Source organism: Dasypus novemcinctus, chromosome 21 (assembly GCF_030445035.2).
Source record: "Dasypus novemcinctus isolate mDasNov1 chromosome 21, mDasNov1.1.hap2, whole genome shotgun sequence".
NCBI lineage: Eukaryota > Metazoa > Chordata > Mammalia > Cingulata > Dasypodidae > Dasypus > Dasypus novemcinctus.
Window position 1 is genome coordinate 25,015,000 of NC_080693.1, and position 20,226 is coordinate 25,035,225.

Sequence of the window (20,226 nt, forward strand, 5' to 3'; positions counted from 1 at the left end):
CCCGCCTGCAGCCCGTCCGCCAGCCTCCGCGCCCGTGCCGGGTGGGATGCCGGGTGCGGGCTACCGGGTTCCCGGAGCTGCATGCCAGGTCCAGCCCTGGTGCCTGCCTGACAGACCCCCTATATTTCCATTTAGATCACGCGCCCTTCCATAGGAAGCCCCGCCTACCCACTCAAGCCACGCCCCCGATTAGCCACACCCACCTTTAGGTCCCGCCGCCCCGCCCACTCGGTCACGCCCCCTTTCCGCTCAAGGCCGCCCCACTTGGCTCGCTCCTTTCTGGGTTCAACAGCAGCCCACAAATTAAGATCCGGCCTCCTCTTCCCCAAACTCCCATCGAGAGACTTCGGGCCTGTGGTCGCAGGTGTTTGCACTGAGCTCCAGCACAACGTTTCCGCCTTTATGGCTAGAACAACTGGGTATCCCCGGGGCTGCCAAACCCAGCCAAGGTCCGGGCCTGGGGGAGACCCAGCCTCAGGCGCAGCTGCAGTATCAGTCTGGGCTCCTGGAGTCTGGAACCCTCAAGTGGGGAAGAAGAGGAGGCGTCCTCAGTTGTCCAGGCTCATGAGTAAGGCAGTGCCCCTCTTGATCCAGTGATCAGATGTCATGTTCCCAGATCGGAGATCGATGCCAATGACAAAGGAGGCTCGGTCTGAGCTGCCCGCTCTGTTGGGATAGTAGTAGCAGGGACAGGAGTACATGCCTGGGGGGAAGGAGAAGAGAAGGGATCAGGCCCTGGAACCTTTAGGAGATCAGCGTGGGAGGAGGTGCCGGGGAGAGATGGAGCAGAGGGTGGGTGAGGATCCAAACTGGGAGCGGGTCTGGGGGGGCTGTCCCACCCTTGGCACTCTTCTTGCGACTCTCCGCAGGCCGGAAGTGGATGGTGGGCATGAGGCAGACGAGCTGCATGGGCTCTGCCTCCACCAAGCAGGAGTTCTTCCGGTCCCAGCCAGCACCCTCCAGGTACAGACCCCGAACCCAGACGCCATCCTGAGGAGAGATGGAGGCAGGGGTGTGGGGAAATCCAGACCCTCGGGTGCCAGCACCCCAGACCTGCCACCTCTCTCCTCCCTTCTCCACCAATTATTTTGCCCCTTTCCTCCCAGCACCCTCCTCCACCAGACCTCAACTTTGCCCAGAGCCCCCAAGCACCTCTGGCTCCTACCTTGGGTGGATACACTAGGTTGCTGTCGTCCACAGTAGAAACGATAAACTCCCAGGAGAGGCTGTCCACTGAAATCTGAGGTTTGGAGGCAGGAATGAGGAAGCACCCCAAGGAGGAGGGCAAAAGAGTGGTCCCGGCACCCACCCCCGTCACACTTCACCCGTGGCTCACGTTGTTCTGGCGAGCCGAAGCCTGCAGCACAGCAGTGAGGAAGCCGGTGGGAAAGGTGAAGCCAGACAGCCAGAAGAGCACAGGCGGCCGCGCGCGGCTGGCCCACAGCTGGAACTGCTCCACACGCATGGCCAGGTCCCGCGTCCACGCAGCCAGCGGTTTTTGTGAGGGATATGCCTGGGGGAGGACGCATCCGTTTATTCACGCATTCAAACCCGTCTTTGGGGCACCTGGCAGCAGATCTGAAAAGTCTATTTGGTATCAGCCCCTGTTCTCCAAAGCTCCCCAAAAAGCCAATTCCCAGGAAAGAAGCACAGAAGGATAACTATTTATTACTCACAAGAGCCACCATAATCTTAACCCATGACCATTAGTGAAGCACCTAATTGGTGTTAGGCACAGCACTGGGAATTCTTGAACCCTCTTTGGAGAGGTGAGCAACTTGCCCTGAAGTGTGCAAGTCGTAAGTGGCTGAAAGTCATTCAGTGAGAGGCAGAGCCAGATTTCAATCTTAAATTTGCTCACTAAAGCCTGTCAGAGGTCTCTCTGGAACCAGTGGCAGGGGGGTGGGCGGTGGGGAGCAGCAGGGATGAGGGGAGAGCTCACTGCTGGAGTGGGCTCAACAGTGGGATGTCTTGCCTTGCCCCAGAGCGGAGGGACGTGGGCATCAAAGATGCAGTTGAAAATCTCTTCCAGGCTTGTTGACATGACGATGAGGCCCTGGATACCTTTTTCTAGATCTGTCAGGGAGAAACTGGGCAGGATGGGGTGGAACCTTAAGGATGGCTGCTGGGAGAGACCTCCTAGCAGAAGCTAAGGCCTTTTCCCTGGCCCCCTCCCCACAGTCTCCATCTTACAGGATGGTTTGCATAAGCTTGTTGTATCTCTGGATCTCCTGCAGAAGGACCACATTGAGTGGGGAGGGGTCCAGGGCCAGCAGTTTTTGGGTCCCCTCATAGTCAATCATTTCAGGGATCTTCTGCTTCACGTCAGTGGCCAGCTCAAGGACCTGAGGAGGCAGGAACTCTGAATGTAATCCTCTCTTCCTCAGCACTTTCTCTCCTGGGGGCGCTGTCCCTTCTTACCTTATCCTCCCGGCTCTGGCCTCCAGCCCTGGTGGGGGTGATCTGGGGTTGCAGGGAAAGCAGAGTCTCAAAGAGAGTTCGTGCCTCCGTGATTTGGGAGGCCACATCAGCATTGGGGTGCTGGCCGAAGGCCTCTGGGGGATCCATGCCAGGCAGCATGCTGATATACTCCTTGTAGGAGGCCAGGCTCCCGTCCTTGGGGATGAAATAAGTCTCCAGCGCCGACAACCTGGGAAGCCACAGCACAGTTGTCGCCGCATTGTGACGATGCCAGGCACGGCCCGTTTGCCCAACTCCCTGCCCTTGTTCCCCATCTGTCTCACAAACTCTACCTTCCCCCAACCTCACGCCCTCTCCCCACACACCGGCCAAGGCCCGCTCCTCCACTTGGTCTGTTTGTGCCTCCTGCCCCTGTCCCATCCCACCTCGCCCTCACCGGTAGAAGGGCGTTGATAGAGTCTGGTCACAGAAGTAGTCGTTGATGTAGGTCGTGAGCAGGCGCCTGTCCCAGTCATCCGTGACGTGCCCACCGTAGTTGACGCCAGCGATGAGGTACTTGAGTGCGTCCCAGGGCGTCTCCTCGTACTCATCGAGGTAGAGGCTCAGCAAGTTCTCGGACACCTGTGTCAGCCCCAGCCCCCCCCCACAGGTTATGGCAGGAGCTCTTCCAAAGGGACTTGAACACAGGTTTCCTGGCAGCCTACGTCACTCCCGCAGGGGAGTCATGGGGCGGGAGGCGTAAGGAGAGGTGGCTGGGTGAGGGGCCCCCAGTTAGCACAGACCTCAAAGTCAGAGTCATTGAAGCCGTAGATGATATTCCAGCCAAGCTGCAGGAACTTTTTGCGTTCAAGTAACACAGAGTGGAAGAAGCAGAGCGCAAACAGCAGCTTCTTATACTTGGTGGGTTTGGAGCAGTGGGAAAACTGTGATTCCGTCATCAGTTGGTAAAGACGTGTCATGTTGGCCTTTAGGCCCTGGGGACAATGAAATAGGTGGTGTGAGAAGCATCATGCTCAGCCCTGCCTCCAGGACCACTATGGGCAGTTGTGAAGGTTGTTCACTGCACAAGGGCACTTGTTGAGGGAGGAAATTCAGCCCTCCAAATACATGCTGAGATGTGCACTCATACACAGGGCTGGGTGCCTTCATCTATTCACACACAAGCCCTGTAGGGGCTAGTGACAGCCCTACCTTCTTGTCCCCCCACTTTTGCTCCTCTCAACCATGATGTTCTCAATATGGGAGTGCCAGAGACTATGGACCAAGACAAACACATACACACTTAACTATTAATGAACAAAAATGTAGACAATGACGTGCAATTGTTCAGTAGATTGAAAGGGCCATAGTATAGCCTCAAGGGGAAAGTTTATGTAATTAGATTCACCAAACTTTATTAGCAAGTTGGAATTTAGACTAAGCATTAAAAATGGAAGGGCTATAACTAGGTTGAGAAGCGGACCTTGTTTTCCTGGAGATGGACGAAACTGAAGAAATAAAAGCGCAATGGGAAGAATAAGAGAGGATTAGCCTGGGTTGAAGTCAAATACAAATGCTCAGGTAGGGTTAGAAGAGACATGTACAGCTGGAGATGCAATAGGGAGGCCTGGAATGTTAGTTTACTCTATTAGGACTTGATTTACCAGGCATCATGAGGCCACTCTGTCTTGAGTAGGGCTATGATATGTTAAAACGGTGTTTTTAAGAAGACTCATCTATGATGGAGTAGTGAGAAACTTGAACTAAGAATATGTGTAGGGAAAGGGACTTGGCCCAGTGGTTAGGGCGTCCGTCTACCACGTGGGAGGTCCACGGTTCAAACCCCGGGCTGACCCGTGTGGAGCTGGCCCATGCGCAGTGCTGATGTGCGCAAGGAGTGCCCTGCCACGCAGGGGTGTCCCCCGTGTAGCGGAGCCCCACGCACAAGGAGTGCGCCCCGTAAGGAGAGCCGCCCAGTGCGAAAGAAAGTGCAGCCTGCCCAGGAATGGCGCCGCCCACACTTCCCGTGCCACTGAGGACAACAGAAGCGGACAAGAAAACAAGATCCAGCAAATGGACACAGAGAACAGACAACCGGGGGAGGGGAGGGAATTAAATAAATAAATAAATCTTTTAAAAAAAAGAATATGTGTATATGCAAAGTATCAACCTAATAAAAATGTATAAATCTTTCTAGAGAAAATTATGAAACTTTATGGAAATAAAGGATAAATGGACAGATATTCATAGATTGAAAAGCTCAACATCCTAAGATGTCAATTTCCCCAAAGTTGATCAAAGGAATTTTTTGGGTGAAACTTGACAAGTCAATTCTAAAATTTATGTTGAAGAGCAAAAGGACAAGGAGAGCCAATTCAGTTAAATTACCTTGAAGAAAAACAAGGTAAGGGAACTTGACTTACCAGCTATTAAGAGTTATTATAATACTACATGATAATTAAGATAGTATGGGGAGGGAAGCGGGCTTAGCCCAATGGCTAGGACATCTGCCTACCACGTGGGAGGTCCGCGGTTCAAATCCCGGGCCTCCTTGACCCGGGTGGAGCTGGCCCATGCGCAGTGCTGATGCGCGCAAGGAGTGCCCTGCCACGCAGGGGTGTCCCCTCGTAGGGGAGCCCCATGCGCAAGGAGTGCGCCGACGCAGCAAAATGACTCAACAAAAGGAAACACAGATTCCCCGTGCCACTGATAAGGATAGAAGCAGTCACAGAAGAACACACAACAAATGGACTCAGAGAGCAAACAACTGGGGAGCGGGGGGAAGAGGAGAGAAATAAATAAAAAATAAATCTTAAAAAAAAAAATTTCTGCTTAAAAGGAAAAAAAAAAAAGATAGTACGGGGAAGCAGATGTGGCTCAAGCTATTGGATTCCCGCCTACCACATCGGAGGTCTCTGGTACAATTCCCAGTGCCTCCTAAAGAAAACAGCGAGCTGGCATGATGGGCAGGCGCGGCAAGCTGACACAACAGGAGATGCGAGGACAACATGAGAGACAACAAAGCAGGGAGCAGAGGTGGCTCAAGCAATTAAGTGTCTCACTCCCACATCAGAGATTCTGTGTTTAAGGAAACAAGGAAGACGAACAGACACAGCAAATGCAAACAATGAGTCGGTGGGGGAAATAAATAAATAAAATAAATCTTAAAAAAATAAAAAGATACGGGAAACGGACTTTGGCCCAGTGGTTAGGGCGTCCGTCTACCATATGGGAGGTCCGCGGTTCAAGCCCCGGGCCTCCTTGACCCATGTGGAGCTGGCCATGCGCAGTGCTGATGCGCGCAAGGAGTGCCGTGCCACGCAAGGGTGTCCCCCGCGTGGGGGAGCCCCACGCGCAAGGAGTGCGCCCGTGAGGAAAGCCGCCCAGCGTGAAAAGAAAGAGCAGCCTGCCCAGGAATGGCGCCGCCCACACTTCCCGTGCCGCTGACGACAAGAGAAGCGGACAAAGAAACAAGACGCAGCAAACAGACACCAAGAACAGACAACCAGGGGAGGGGGGGAAATTAAATAAATAAATAAATCTTTTAAAATAAAAATAAAAATAAAAATAAAAATAAAAATAAAAATAAAAATAAAAATAAAAAGATAGTATGGTATTGACCCTAGCATAAATAACCTGACTTTTGAACAAAATAAGGAGCCCAGAAACCCACACATATATGGAAATATGATTAGAGAATGAACAGGCACTGCAAATCAGTAGATTATTCAATAAATGGTACTGAGAGACCTGGTACCAGTTTTTGGGGTTTTTTTTTGTTTTTTGTTTTGTGGAAAAATAAAACAAAATTAGGCCTTCATCTCATACCACACTCTGAAAAATCAGTTCCAAGTGGGTTAAAAACCTAAATGTGCAAGTCAAATTATATATGTTTTAAGACAAATGTAGGAGTGTGCCTTGATGACCTTGGGGTAGGTAAAGATTTCTTGAACAAGACATAAGGGGTACAAATCATAAAAAAGAAGATAGCTACATTTGACCTAAAATTTTAAGAATTTCTATTCACCATGAAGAAAAAGACAAACTGGAAGGATTAGGATCTGGAATATACAGAGAACTCCTACACAGCATGATGAGCAGCATGAATGAATGTCAAGCATATAATGTTGAATGAAAAGAGCAAGTTGCAAAGGAATGTATACAGCATGACTTCATTAATACAAACATTCATGTTAAAAATATAAAGAAAAAATGACAGACACAACATTCAGAATAGTGACTACTTCTGAAAAGGGAAAGAACTGGGGAGAGGCACACTAGAAATTCAAAGAAAATGGTAATATTTTTCTTTCTTAAACAGGATGATGAGTACACAGGAATTCACTGAATCATGATTCTTTATATGATACATGTTTTACGAATATTCTAACTTTTTATTTTGAAATAATTTCAAACTCACAGGATAGTTGCAAAATTAATACAAATCCCATACAGAGAATTCCAATATAACCTCACCCTCTAAGACACCTTGATCCACCAATTTTAACATTTGGCAACCTTTGCTCTATCTATCTATCTATCTATCTATCTGTCTGTCTGTCTGTCTGTCTGTCTATCTATCTATCTACCCATCCATCTATCCATCCATCCATCCACCCATTCATCCATCATCCATCCATCCACCTACCTACCTACCTATTTTCTGAACTTTTGAGAGCAGGTTCCACACATCATAATCCTTGAACCACATAATCCTTCCGTGTCCATTTCCTATTAATAAGGATAGTCACTTAGGTAACCGCTTTAAGTGCAGTTACCCAGTTCCAGAAATTTAACATTGATATAAAACTATATTCCAATTTTTTCCTATGTCCCAATAATGTTATTTTGAGCCTCTTCTCCATTCTTAGATCCCATTCAGTATCATGCATTACATCTAAGTGACATTATCTCTTTAGTTTTTTTTTTAATTGTGGAAACATATATACAACATAAATCTTCCCATACCAATCCTTCCCAAGTATACCATTCAGTGGGATTAATCATGTTCACAGTGTAGCAATACCCTCACCACCATCTATTACTAGAACATTCCCTTCACCCCATACTCATTTTGCATTAACTCCCCATTGCCTCTTCTCACCATCCCTGGCAACTTGTACTCTAATTTCTGACTCTCTGAGCTTATATATTCTATATATTTTTTCTGGATACCGTGGGACTTAAATGTAACATCCTAAATTTATAACAATTGCATTTGATTTGATACCAACACTTCAATAGTATACACAAACTATGTTCCTATATTTCTCTGTCCCCCCACCTTTATATAGCTCTTCTCACAAATTACATGTTTATACTGATTTTTCATCATTTTTATGCTTTTGCCTTTTAGATCCTCTTACAAATAAAAAGTGGAGTTACAAACAACAAATATAATAATAATGGCATTTATATTTACCCTGTCATTACCCTTACCACACATCTTTATTTCCTCATGCAGCTATGATCAACTCCCCATTGTTCTTTCCTTTTAACCTGCAGAACTATCCTAGCATCTCTTTTAGGGCCAGTCTAGCAGTGATGAACTCACTCAACTTTCATTTATCTTGGAATGTCTTATTCCCTGCCCCATTTGAGAAAGACAGTTTTGCTGGATATAGAATTTTTAGTTGGCAGGTTTTTTTTTTCTCTTTTAGCACTTTAAATATGCCAACCCACTGCCTTCTTGCTTCATGGTTTCTCATGAGAAATCAGCATTTAATCTTACTGAGGTTCCCTTGTACGTGACATGTTGCTTCTCTTTTGCGGCTTTCAGAATTCTCTCTTCAGCATTCAACAGTTTGATTATAATATGCTCCAGTGTGGGTCTATTTGGGTTTATCCTGTATGAAGTCCACTGAGCATCTCAGATATGCATATTCTTGTCTTTCATTAAATTTGGCAAGTTTTCAACCATCATTTCTTTGAATATTCTGACCCTTTCTCTCTTATCCTTCTGGGATTACCACAATGCATATATTGGTAAGCTTGATGTTGTCCCATAGGTTCCTCAGTCTCTGTTCACTTTTCTTCATTCTTTCCTCTCTGCTCCTCAGACTGAATGACTTCAATTGTCTTAACTTAAAAGTTCACTGATTCTTTCTTCTGACAGCTCTAATCTTCTGTTGAATCCCTCTTGGGGATTTTTTTTATTTTTAGGAGGAACTGGGGATTTAACCCAGGACCTCATGCATGGGAAGCAGGTACTCAACCACTGAGCTACTCCCTTTCCACTCACTAGGGAATTTTAAATTTCTATTACTGTGGTCTTGAGCTCTGTTTGGTTCCTTTTCATAATTTCCATCCCTATATTGATATTCTCTTTGTGCCCATCTATTTTTTTTCCTGACTTCCTTTAGTTCTTTGAGAATATTTAGGACAATTTTTTAAAAAGTCTTTGTCTGGAATGTCCCAGGTCTGGTCCTCCTTATTGATGATTTCTTTTTGTTGTTGTTGTTGTAGTTGTTTTTTAAGATTTATTTTTTATTTCACTCCCCTTCTCCCCCCCCCCCCCCAGTTGTCTGCTGTGTCCATTCACTGTGTATTCTTGTCAGTGGCACCTGGACTGTCTCGTCTTGTTGCACACATTTTGCTGTGTCAGCTCTCCATGTGTGCAGTGCCACTCCTGGGGAGGCTGTGCTTTTTTTTGCACTGGGCAGCTCTCCTTATGGAGCATACTCCTTGTGTGGGGGGCTCCACTATGCAGGGGGAAACACCCCTGTGTGGCACGGCACTCCTTGTGTGCATCCACACTGCCCATGGGCCAGCTCATCACATGGGACAGGAGGCCCTGGGTTTGAACCTTGGACCTCCCATGTGGTAGGCGGACGCCCTATCCGTTGGGTCAAATCCGCTCCCTTCATTGTTGATTTCTAATGCCTTAATCTTCTCCTTTCCTTAGGCCATCACTTCCTGTTTCTTTATGTTTTATAATCTTTGTTGAAACCTGGACATATTATGCAATTTAGACTGAGGCATCTATTCCTTAAGCTTGTCTCCATCTAGTGTTATGATAGAGCTTTCCTTGAATGCCAGTGGTTATATAAAAAAGAAATTAATAATAATAAAAAAATACCTTTCCTAGTCTTTGCAGATTGACCTGTGCCAGTGCTCTCCTTGAGGGCTTATCCATATGATGAGTTTAGAGAACAGTTCCAGACCGAAGCATAGGTACCTTCTTGGTCCTTTCTGTGCATGCATCTTGAGCCGTTGGCCCTAGGAATCCCCCATATAGTTGGTTCCAAATTTCCCCTCTTCCTTAGGAAACAGTTTCCTCATAGTCCTGGCATGGCACTGTGTATCCTTCAACCAGGAAGCCCTTGCCCTGGGCAGCATTCTGCAGGAAAGCTCACTAAACTGCCTTTTACGTGCAGGGCAACTTCTGGGACAGCAAGTCCATCAGGCCATCACCAGACAGATTAGGCCAGATACACATTCTCCATATGTTTCCCAGGGTTACTCTGCTCCCTCTGGAACTGGGACCAGGGATCCACACTGGGAACACTGGCTGGTAAGGGGGTGGGGTGGGGGAAACTGGGGCACCAGGAGACCCTACCACTTTTAAGTGGCCTTTTCTTGATTTGCCGCTCATCCTGTTACTGCAGTCCTTTAACTGTTTTCCGGAGCTTTGAGAAAGATGTTTCTACTGGTTCTTGCTGGTTGTTCAAAGCATCTGTGGGGGGACACATCCCTGAAGCGGCTCACTCTGCCATCTTGATCTGGTGGGGCCTATAAATAGTCTTTTGTATCTATTTAATTCATCTTTTAAAAAATTGGATTGGAGAAAGTGATCCAGGAATAAATTCCAGGACAATACCTCAAACTAGCAACTGGGGCTGGGATTATAGGGTCTTTTCCTACTTGATGTAAAACCCCGATGAACAACTCTCCTCCTAACTATTTGGGATGACTTTATCTTGATGCCAAAATTGGCTTTTTTCACAGGATAACCAAACTGCAGTACCTGATCCTAGAATGTATCCCGTCTTGTGGGGACAATGTTATAAAAGACATTATTTCACACACACACAAAAAAGACATTATTTCTTGGCCTTTGAATATGAAATGTCATTGTAAATATGTTTTAAAATTTTGCTCGATGTTAATAAAATTTCCCAAATAATGAAAAAAAAAGACATTATTGGGTCATTTGACAAAATGGGAACATGTGTGATACACTAGATAAAAATATAGGATTGACAAATTTATTGCCATTGATAACTACTACAGTTATGTAAGAGAATATCTATCTTCTTAGTATTGAGCCCTTTATACGGAAATGCACTCAAGTATTTAGGAATAAAGAGCCACGACATGCAATTTACTCTCAAATGGCTCAGGAAAAGTATGTGTGTATGTGTGTGTGCATAGAAGGATCATATGACGGTGCAAATGGGACAAAATGTTAACAATGGATGAATCTGGGTGATATCTATATATATGGGTGTGTGTAATTATACACTTATTCTTATAACTTTCCTGTAAGTTTACAATTATTTTCAAACAAAATGTTAACAAGATTGGCATTCTTGTTAGCTTCCAAAAGAAATCCAATTTCCCATGTTTCCCCATCTGTACCACCAGCAGTTTTCAGGACTGGGCAGGACTGAGGGCCCTCTCCCCTCTGGACCTTCCCCCACTGCAGAGCCTTCATCTCTGATTCTTCCCTCTCTCCTCTTCCCTCAGAGTCATCATCGCCTCCCACGTTTATTCTGCAGCGCTAAATACAGCCCACCTCCAACCTTACATACACCTACCCATCACGGGATACCCGGTCATCAAAGGGCCCTCTAGCTACCAAGGCAGACCCTTCTTTTAGAAAGTAAAAAAAGGTTCTTAAAAAAATGAAAACAGAGTTTGACATTTTAAAAAGGGCTGCAGATTGCCTGTGTTGGCAGAGAAAAATAAAGGCAAATAAAAATCACTTTAGGGAAGCGGACTTGGCTCAACGGATAGAGCGTCCGCCTACCATATGGGAGGTCCAAGGCTCAAACCCAGGGCCTCCTGACCCATGTGGAGCTGGCCCACGTGCAGTGCTGATGAGCACAAGGAGTGCAGTGCCACATAGGGGTGTCCCCTGCACAGGGGAGCCCCATGCACAAGGAGTGCGTCCCATAAGGAGAGCCACCCTGTGCGAAAGAAAGTCCAGCCTGCCCAGGAGTGTGCCACACACACGGAAAGCTGACACAGCAAGATGGCGCAGCAAAAAGACACACAGATTCCAGGTGCCACTGACAACAATAGAAACGGACACAGAACACACAGCAAATGGACACAGCAGACAACTGTAGCGGGGTGGGGGGGGGGGGAGGAGAGGGGAGAGAAATAATAAAATAAATCTTTTTTAAAAACTGCTTTAAACATAATTTTTAAAATATTGCAGTGTCATTAATAATAATGGGAGGAGAGGACAATCTATGGTGGAGGAGCTGATGGCTTATTTTGAATGTGTAGAATTTATGGTGACGTTTTGATAAGAAGAAATGCTTCGTAATTAGATAGCAATTCAGACCTGGAACTGATTTTGATACTGGCAATTGGAGTTGAAATCAGGAAGAGAACAATTTCTCCATAGAGGTGAGAAAGGTAGATGAAACACAGAAGGCAATGTAGAGTGAGGAAGGCTAGAAGTCAAGAGCTACGTCTTGGGATAAGACCTCAGGCTAAGAGGAGAAAGAAACACAGAAGCAATGAATGAAAAAAAAGAAAAGAGGTAATGAATGATGCAGCAGGAGACAAAGGGAGAAATAGGAGTGTTGTGTCAGGGTAGATCGGAAAAGCGAGAGTCAACTGTGTCAGCTGTCACCAGGGGCTCAAGGAAGACTGAGAATAATGAAAGACATTCATTCGTTTCTGTACACATGTATTCATTCACGCATTCAAACAGCACTTGTTTGTTGAGTACCTCTACATGCCGGTCCCTGTGCTAGTCACAGAATCCAGTGGTAAACCAGGGAAGAAAGAAAAAAGACATGGCTTCTGCCCTTATGGAGCTTACAGTCTAGAGGAGAAGACAGGTATTAATCAAAATCACACGAATACAGAGTTTCTGTTTGAAAGGATGGAAAAGCTTTTGGGAATGGATGGTGGTTATGGCAGCACCACCTTATGATTGTAATTAATACCGCTGAATTGTTTACTTGAAAGTGGTGAAAATGGGAAATGCTATGTTGTATAGATGTTAACACAATAAAAAACCAAAACAAAACAAAAAGAAAAAACACACCAATACATGTAATGTTACAGCAGCAGCAAGGGCCGGGCAAGAGGTAAATGGCTCAATGAGAGAGTGTCATGGTGTGTTGACCTTGACGTGGAGGTCAGTGGCTACCTGAGGAGAGATGATTAGGCTGAGACCTGAAAGAGCAAAGGAGGGGGTGGAGAGGAAGAGTTGTTGCATGTGCCAAGGTCCTAGGGCAGAGGAGACTGGGCCTAGCTGAGTAACAAGCAAAACAAAACAAAACGGTCTTGTGTAATTTGAGCAAAGAAAGTGAAGGGGAGAACAGCAGGGGATGACGTGGGAGGTGCCCCATGCAGGCCACGTATAGAAGAATTTTGATCTTTACACTCAGAGCAATGAGAAGCTTTGGAAGTATTTTTAAGTAGGGGCAAGGGAGTGGGGTAGAGTGTGACATGATCAGATTTTAAAGGGTCAGAATCATTACATTCATTGATGACCTTGTAATGTTGGAGATAAAAATTTCAATAGAGTTGGAGGGAAGGAAGAAGACAGAAGCTGGGAGTTCAGGAAGTGTGACGTCAGGGAGAGACTGTTCTGGGAGGCAGGAAGTTTCAGTGTTTAAGAGGAAAATTTGGAACCCCAACTACCCAAAGGTTGGCACTGGACTAGTCATTTACTCTTTCTGTGACTCAGTGTCCTTATAAGTAAAATGGGGTAATAGTAGTACTTACCTGAGGGGTATGTGTGTATGTGTGTGGTTGTGTGTGTATGTGGATTAAATGATTTAATAAACATAAAGCACTTAGTCCTTGGTACATAATAATCACCCATGAAATGTTAGCTATTATTATTACGTTCTAAGAGTTTGGCATAAAGAGGAGAGAGATGAGCTAGAATTTCTTAGGGGGCAATACAATCAAAGTTGTGTTCGTCATTAAGGTAGAGGAGGCCTTTCTGATGCTAGCAGGAGGAAAGGTAGACCAGATGGCCCTGTTGATGCAGGCTGCCTCTACACAGCTGCTTCTACACAGCTGCCCATACCTTTGGTGGTTCCGTGGTCATCTTGATGCTGGCCTGCAAGATGGAGATTGGGAAGTCTGGGTGGGGACTGGAGCTGAGCCAGAGGCGAAGGAAGGATGAGGATCTTCCACCTGTAGCTGTTCCACTAGTTTGTCCAGATTAGGCATCCAAGACAGTGATAGGTGGCAGTTAGCCAGGAACACCCAATGCCCTGCAAGGAGATGCTGGATTCAAAGGACATCATTCCCTCAGCCCCATCTAGCCCATCCTTTCTCCCTGGTGGGAAGGAGGGTGGTCCAGTTGCTCAGGCTTCCCACTGCTGGGGCCTGCCTGGAGAAGGAGGAGCTGCAGTGACAAGGATGTTTTGTGGAGGAGCTGAGAAGTAGGACGAAGGCCAGGAATGGGGACAGGAGAGCAGGATGGACACTGACCCTGAGTCACACCCTCTCGTAGAAGCCGAGCTGCGATGGGGGCCTGGCCCTGGCCCAGGGACAGGGCGTGGAAGCGCTGGGCCATGCCCGTGTGCTCAGCCAGCTGGAGCAGGGCACTGGTGGGGTCCACACCCGGGGACAGGATGAATACGAGTGGAGTTCGTGGGGTTGAATCCTCCATCACCTGTCAGAAGCATAGGGTCTGGCCTCAGGCCTCAGGCCACCAAGCCCGAGTTGTGGGGAGGGAGTGAGGACGTGCATATAGGGGAGACTAAAACCAGATGGACCCAGGGGGGCTGTGGACAGGAAGCCGAGCCACTGACCAACTTCATGTTCAGCACAGGTGGCTCAATGAAGCGGGAGCCAAGGTTGGAGACGATGAAGGAGGTGACACAGAAGGACACACGGTCCTGGCGTAGGGAGCGAACGATCAGCATCCGCTGCATTTCATTGCAGGCGTTCTCCCACTCACCTGGGGATGGGTGTGCGATCACTGTGGGGAGGCTGAGCCTAGAAGAGCAGGGACTCTGGACCAAGGGGCAGCTGCAGGGGACACTCTGTGGGCCAGGAGGCAGCTCTGCTGAGGGGTGCTTGGGAGAGGGTATCAAGAACAAAGGGCTGGGGCGGCGGACTTGGCCAGTGGTTAGGGCGTCCGCCTACCACATGGGAGGTCCATGGTTCAAACCCCGCACCTCGACCTATGTGGAGCTGGCCCATGTGCAATGCTGATGTGCGCAAAGAGTGCTATGCCACGCAGGGGTGTCCCCGCGTAGGGGAGCGCCACACACCAGGAGTGCGCCCCGTAAGGAGAGCCGCCCAGCGCAAAAGAAAGTGCAGCCTGCCCAGGAATGGTGCCACACACATGGAGAGCTGACACAGCAAGATGGCACAACAAAAAGAAGCACAGATTCCCGTGCCGCTGACAACAACAGAAGCGGACAAAGAAGACACAGCAAACAGACACAGAGAACAGACAACCGGGATGGGGGGGGGGGGAGGGGAGATAAATAAATAAATAAATCTTTTTTTAAAAAAGAATAAAGGGCTGGAGAGTGGATGTGGCTCAAGCAGTTGAGCACCCACCTCCCACCTGGGAGGTCCAGGGTTCAGTTCCAGCGCCTCCCCAAAAAACAAAAACAAACAACAAACAAAACAAATGAAAAAACCAACTCAGGGGAACCGATGTGGCTCAGTAGTTGAGAAACCAGCTTCTCACATACGAGGTCCAGGGTTCAATCCCTAGTCCCCTGCACCTCAAAAAAATAAAAAATAAAAAAAAAGAGAATAAAGGGCTGAACGAGGGAAGGAGGAGGCAGGGAGAGGGCAGGCTCCGAGGCCTGGGTACCTGGCAGCATAGCCTTCTCGGGCGTAGCGTTGGTGTACCACAGGTGCCAGTCACGAGGATACTGTTCAAAGGAGTTCATGAGTCCGTGGAAGTTGGTCAGTTTGTCTAACTCGGTGATGTTATCCCAGTAGGCATCTGCGAGCCAACTGGTACATGGGTTGTCCATTTGGCCCTCCCGATCCAGGACCTGGGAAAAGAAGGATCGCCTGGGAACACCACAAAAGAGCTACTTTTTTTTTTTTTTAGGGTGGGAAGACCAAAATAGGATTTATATGAAACAGAGTGAATGTGAGATGGCAGACTGACTGAATCTCAGGAATCTGAGCTGGGTCGGAATTCACCTTTACCGTGTAAATGAATTTGAGAGTCTACCGTCCCTGACATCGTTCAAATTTATGAAGCTGGCGCCCTCTGGTGGTTTGTCTGCTAAATTTATTTTCAAGGGTCTCTCAGACCCCCAACGCTTGAGTCAGTTGGCTTATCATCAGCAAGGCAAAAACTTTGTTCATTCACTCTCTTAAGCTTTTAAACAATATATATTGTTATAAGCACCTGTGACACATCACTGGACAAAACAGACCGATATCGCTGCCCTTGAGGAGCTTATTCTCCCCATACTTTCTACCCTGTGACTAGATCATGAGCCAAAACCATAACAGATAAGTAAATTATCTAGGCTATTAGAAGGAGACTACGCTGTGGAAAATTAGAAAAAGCCGAGAAGAGAAAGGGAGATGGCACGTGCTGGCGGGTAGTTTGAAGTATTAAATAAGAAGGTTGTGGAGGTATCATCGGAGGTGAGATTTGAATCAGGACTTGAAGGAGGGTGAGAGCGGGGGCCCCGAGGGCATCTGGCGAGGGCCCAGCCGGTACAGAGGACCTGGCAGGCCACGGGCCTGCACGTCGAGGGTGAGGAGGCCTGAGCAGCCAGAGCGGAGTTAGGAGGAGAGCCCGAGTGGGGCGTAGCTGTCAGAGAGGCACCCGTTTTCAAAGGTATGGAGAGATTACAAGGGGAGGGCAGGTGAAGCTGTTGGGAGGCTGCGGCTGGAATCCAGGTGAGAGAGGCAGTAAAAGTGGTAAATGGCATGAAATTGTGGTCCGGGAGAGGGGAAGAATGGCTGGCCCAGGGAAATGGCTTCTGCTTGTCTGGAAGCTTTAAGGGCCCCCTCCAGGTTCGTGGTCATGAATTCAAAGCGAGTCCAGTCAGTGTGCTTGGGTGTTTTTCTCCAGCCACATTCAGCTGTCCCCGTCAGGGACAGGGGAAGAAAAGCTGGATCTAACCAGGGTGCTAGTTTTGCCAAACAAATGCAATGTTCAGAGGGAAAGGACAAGGAGATGCGGGTGTCTGCAAAGCAGAGACTGCAATGGTGATCTTGGAATTTAGGCTGGGGAGGGAGTGGCTAGAGAGACAGTGAGAAAGGGGCAGGATCGTTCCAGGCCGTGGGTAACGGGCAAGAGGGACCCCAAAGCCCAGCCTGTAATATGGGCAGGGGGGCACACGGCCAGTCACTGCCCCACAGCTCCGGGGAGCTCGCCCTGCGCTTTCTCCTAGTAGGGCTCTTCTCCCACACCTGCATGGGCGCCTGGGGCCCTCCCCTTTGGGTCCAGAGCCCTCGGTGTACTTGAACACATCCCCCACCTGGAGCACCCTCCCCCCCTTGCCTGTGCCCTCTGTCCAACTCACCACACCCCCACGTAGAAAGAAGTTGTACTCGTCCATGTTGAGCTTGCCCGAAGTCTCCAGGATTTTGGCACACATCTGAAAACTGAAGAGTAGCTTGTGGCGCTCAAAAAGGGTGCGGCAGGTATACCTGGGAGGAGACAGGGACGCTCGGTGTGAACGCTGACGGAGTGAAGGTCGCCCAATCCGAGAGCCCTAGACAGCAGAAGGCGCTTTCACACGCAGGATGGCGGAGTTCTGAACGAAAGCAGCGTCCTAGCAGTGGGAAGAATGGGGAGGACGCAGGCTGGAGAAATGTTTGTGAGTGACACTGGGCGACCGTCAGAGAGGTAAAGGAGAGGGGAAGAGTCAAGAAGAACTCTCCTCACTGAGCTGACGGGGGTGGTGGTGGGTGTTGGTGCCATTCGGGAGGTGAAGACCCTGAAGGGAGAGGGAGGAAAATGAGTTTGATCCGAAGTAAGTTGAATTTGAGGGAGTCTGTGGGATGGTCACATAGAGAAGTTGAGTATCTTGTTACTCCAGGTATGGGCCAGGCCAGCATCAACATCCCCTGGAAGCTTGTTAGAAATGCAGACTCTCAGGCCCCAGCCCAGACCTCCTGGATCTGAATCTGCATTTGCATAAGGTGCCTGGCGCTTGTGAGCTCAGGGACGTGGGAGAAGTGCTGGTCTGGCAGACAGGTACGCACGCCAGTCCCACACTCAAGGGAGAGCTAAAGACATAGAATTGGGACTAATGGGCCGGCAGGTGGCAGGTAAACCAGGACGGAGGCTGGGGAGGGGCAGGGAGGGAAGAGCCATGGGCTGATGACCGTGCAGTGGGCAAGAGCGGGGGGCGTTCGAGCTGGGCCCCCGGGGGCGCTGCTCCGACCTGTACACGGCGTAGGTGTGGTACTCGTTCAGGTAGTCGATGCGGTCCTCCAGCTTGTTGCTGCGGTGGCTCTTGTCGATGCTGAGGATGAAGAGGCCGATGTAGGCATCCAGCGAGAACTGGTACATGGGGTCGATGCGGCCCATGTCGTTGAGCACGAAGAAGAGGATGGACGCCCGCTGCGCGCACGGGCGGTAAGCCTGCAGGGGGGTGAAGTCAGGGCCACGGAGGGGCGCGGCATGCGGCGGGCAGTCGGGGAGGGCAGGGGGCCCTGGAACCAAGGCGCTGCGGGTGCTGCCTGACGGCTGGTGGGTGCCGGGGCGGAGGGCGCGGGCGCCCACCTCGCGTGCCAAGTCGATGTTGATTTCTGTGGTCTCGCTGGTCTCCAGCTGCTCCGTCACCTCGATGGCTGTCATCTTGGATGTCCGCAGGGTGTTCACCAGCTGCACGTCGTCTAGCAAGGAGCCTGTGGCCTCATTCAGCAGCCTGGGGGGAAGCCAAGAGGCCCTTGGACCAAGGGCAGAAGCGTGCTGGCCTGGAGGGGAGGGACGCCGGGGGAGCAGCTCGATGGGCTGCTGGGTGGGTGGAGACGCCGTGGGTCTCACCGGAGGATCTCGTCCTCCAGCTCCTTGAGCTTCCTCTTGCCAGCAGCGATGTTGATGACCAGCGAATCCTTCTGCTCCTCCAACTCAGGCCGCTCCTTGCGGACCACGATGCCCAGCAGCTGGGCCTCCAGGCCCTGGGAGCGCGGGGACTCACGGTCAAAGTCCCATTCCTGCGACTTTCCCCCTTTCCATGCCCCGAGCCCCTCATCCCCAGTACAGGAAGCCCAACACAGGCCGAGCCTTTTCCTCGACCCTCCCCAACATCCAGCCCTTCCTGCCTCACCCTGGTGCCGTCGAGGCAGCAGCCGCCACCCACCTGTTCTTTAACAGCAAAGTTGACAATGGTGGTCTTGGCTGAGGTCTCTGGGCTGTAGTGGGGGTTGGAGAGCTTGGTGGTGATGTAGAAACGGAAATTGGGGTTGTAGTCCACCTCCTTGTCTCCGATGCGTATCAGCAGCCGGCCACCTACGACCAGGAAAGGGTCAAGGGCGAGGACCCTGTGCAGCCAGGTGGAGATTGACCCCATCCCCAACCCACACCCAGTGGCCATAAGGAGGGGCGGGGAAGCAGAGGGCATGGCTGGAGAGCCCGCGCTTTCCTTGCCAGCGCCCTACTAGCTGGTCTCAAAGATTGCTCCCAACCCTGCGATAAGCCCGGGCCCTGACCAATTCGAGACACAGATTTGTTGAGCACGGGGTTGAGCGAGGGGTCCAGGTATTCCTGCACGTTCTGCAGCAGCACTGGATATCCAAGCTGGATGGCGTTTTCTAGGACACGAAGGTAATCACTCATCTGCAGGTCAATGATTCTTAGGCCCTGAGTGAGCAAGGAGGAAAGATGGAAGGAGGCGTTCGGGATCTATGGCCTGAGGGCAGGGCCTCAAAAGAGACCAGGTGTGGGAAGGAATTCTGCTGAGGGGCCCGAACCTGGGCCCGAACTTTGTACCTGGTTTCCTTCCATGTTCTTGATCCATTTCAGGGCCTGAGCCTGAGGGTCAATCATCAGTGCCCACCTGAAGGAGGAAGCATCGGTCAGGAGATGGGCCCTCCTCTTGCTCTGCTTCTTACTCCCGGCAGCACCCTTACCTGTTGCCACGGGTGACAATGATGCCGTTCTCCGTGGAGAAGGCGTCCGAGGGCAAGCCCTGGATATTCCAGTCCCGGACTTTGGTGGGGTTGGACAGGAAGCTATCGACGGCGAAGCGAGGTGAGCAAGGCACCTGCAGCTCCCAGATCTGGGTTAGCAAGGAGTGAGCCCCAAATGCCGCGTGAATACCTGAGTCCAGCAGCCCCTGCCCCTTCCCGCCCCTCCTGTCATCCCCACCGACCCTGCCCCTCCCCCGCTCAGGTCTCAGAGGTCAACGATCTCATTCATCCAACCCAGCCTCGTCTCACCTTCCGGATCCAGATCTGGTTGACAATCTCATCCCGGTAGTTGGTCAGGAAGGGTCCCATGTAGGACAGGAAGGCGGCTGCCAGGAGACAGTCGCCCACCAGGTAGCCCAGATCCTCCTCCAAGCCCTGGGGAACGGCAGGGGGAGGCAGGCCTGCTGCGGCCCCAGCGCTTGGGAGCCCCGCGGGAAGCTTTTGAAGCTCGGCTCTGGATGCGTGCACCGCACAGGGGTTCTTGTGGGCTCCTAAAGCTTCACACCCTGGAGAACTCTAACTGGTTCTAATGGCCTGTGCCCCCAC

At 49.8% G+C, this 20,226-nt stretch overlaps 1 protein-coding gene across 1 annotated transcript in view; it reads right to left on the reverse strand.

The window, feature by feature from the left end:
* Nucleotides 1-358: 358 nt before the first annotated feature.
* The window catches only part of DNAH2 (dynein axonemal heavy chain 2), a 112,169-nt gene continuing 92,301 nt past the window's right edge, over nucleotides 359-20,226 (reverse strand). Inside the window, 23 exon segments of the mRNA XM_058283575.2 lie at nucleotides 359-703; nucleotides 840-990; nucleotides 1,166-1,240; nucleotides 1,337-1,513; nucleotides 1,976-2,090; nucleotides 2,194-2,345; nucleotides 2,422-2,650; nucleotides 2,858-3,042; nucleotides 3,204-3,395; nucleotides 13,625-13,710; nucleotides 13,713-13,814; nucleotides 14,035-14,218; nucleotides 14,358-14,506; nucleotides 15,380-15,566; nucleotides 17,064-17,190; nucleotides 17,931-18,130; nucleotides 18,272-18,416; nucleotides 18,536-18,669; nucleotides 18,852-19,000; nucleotides 19,201-19,351; nucleotides 19,481-19,547; nucleotides 19,621-19,769; nucleotides 19,930-20,055. Coding sequence (XP_058139558.1) covers nucleotides 549-703; nucleotides 840-990; nucleotides 1,166-1,240; nucleotides 1,337-1,513; nucleotides 1,976-2,090; nucleotides 2,194-2,345; nucleotides 2,422-2,650; nucleotides 2,858-3,042; nucleotides 3,204-3,395; nucleotides 13,625-13,710; nucleotides 13,713-13,814; nucleotides 14,035-14,218; nucleotides 14,358-14,506; nucleotides 15,380-15,566; nucleotides 17,064-17,190; nucleotides 17,931-18,130; nucleotides 18,272-18,416; nucleotides 18,536-18,669; nucleotides 18,852-19,000; nucleotides 19,201-19,351; nucleotides 19,481-19,547; nucleotides 19,621-19,769; nucleotides 19,930-20,055 — 3,387 coding nt within the window. The 3' untranslated portion in view covers nucleotides 359-548.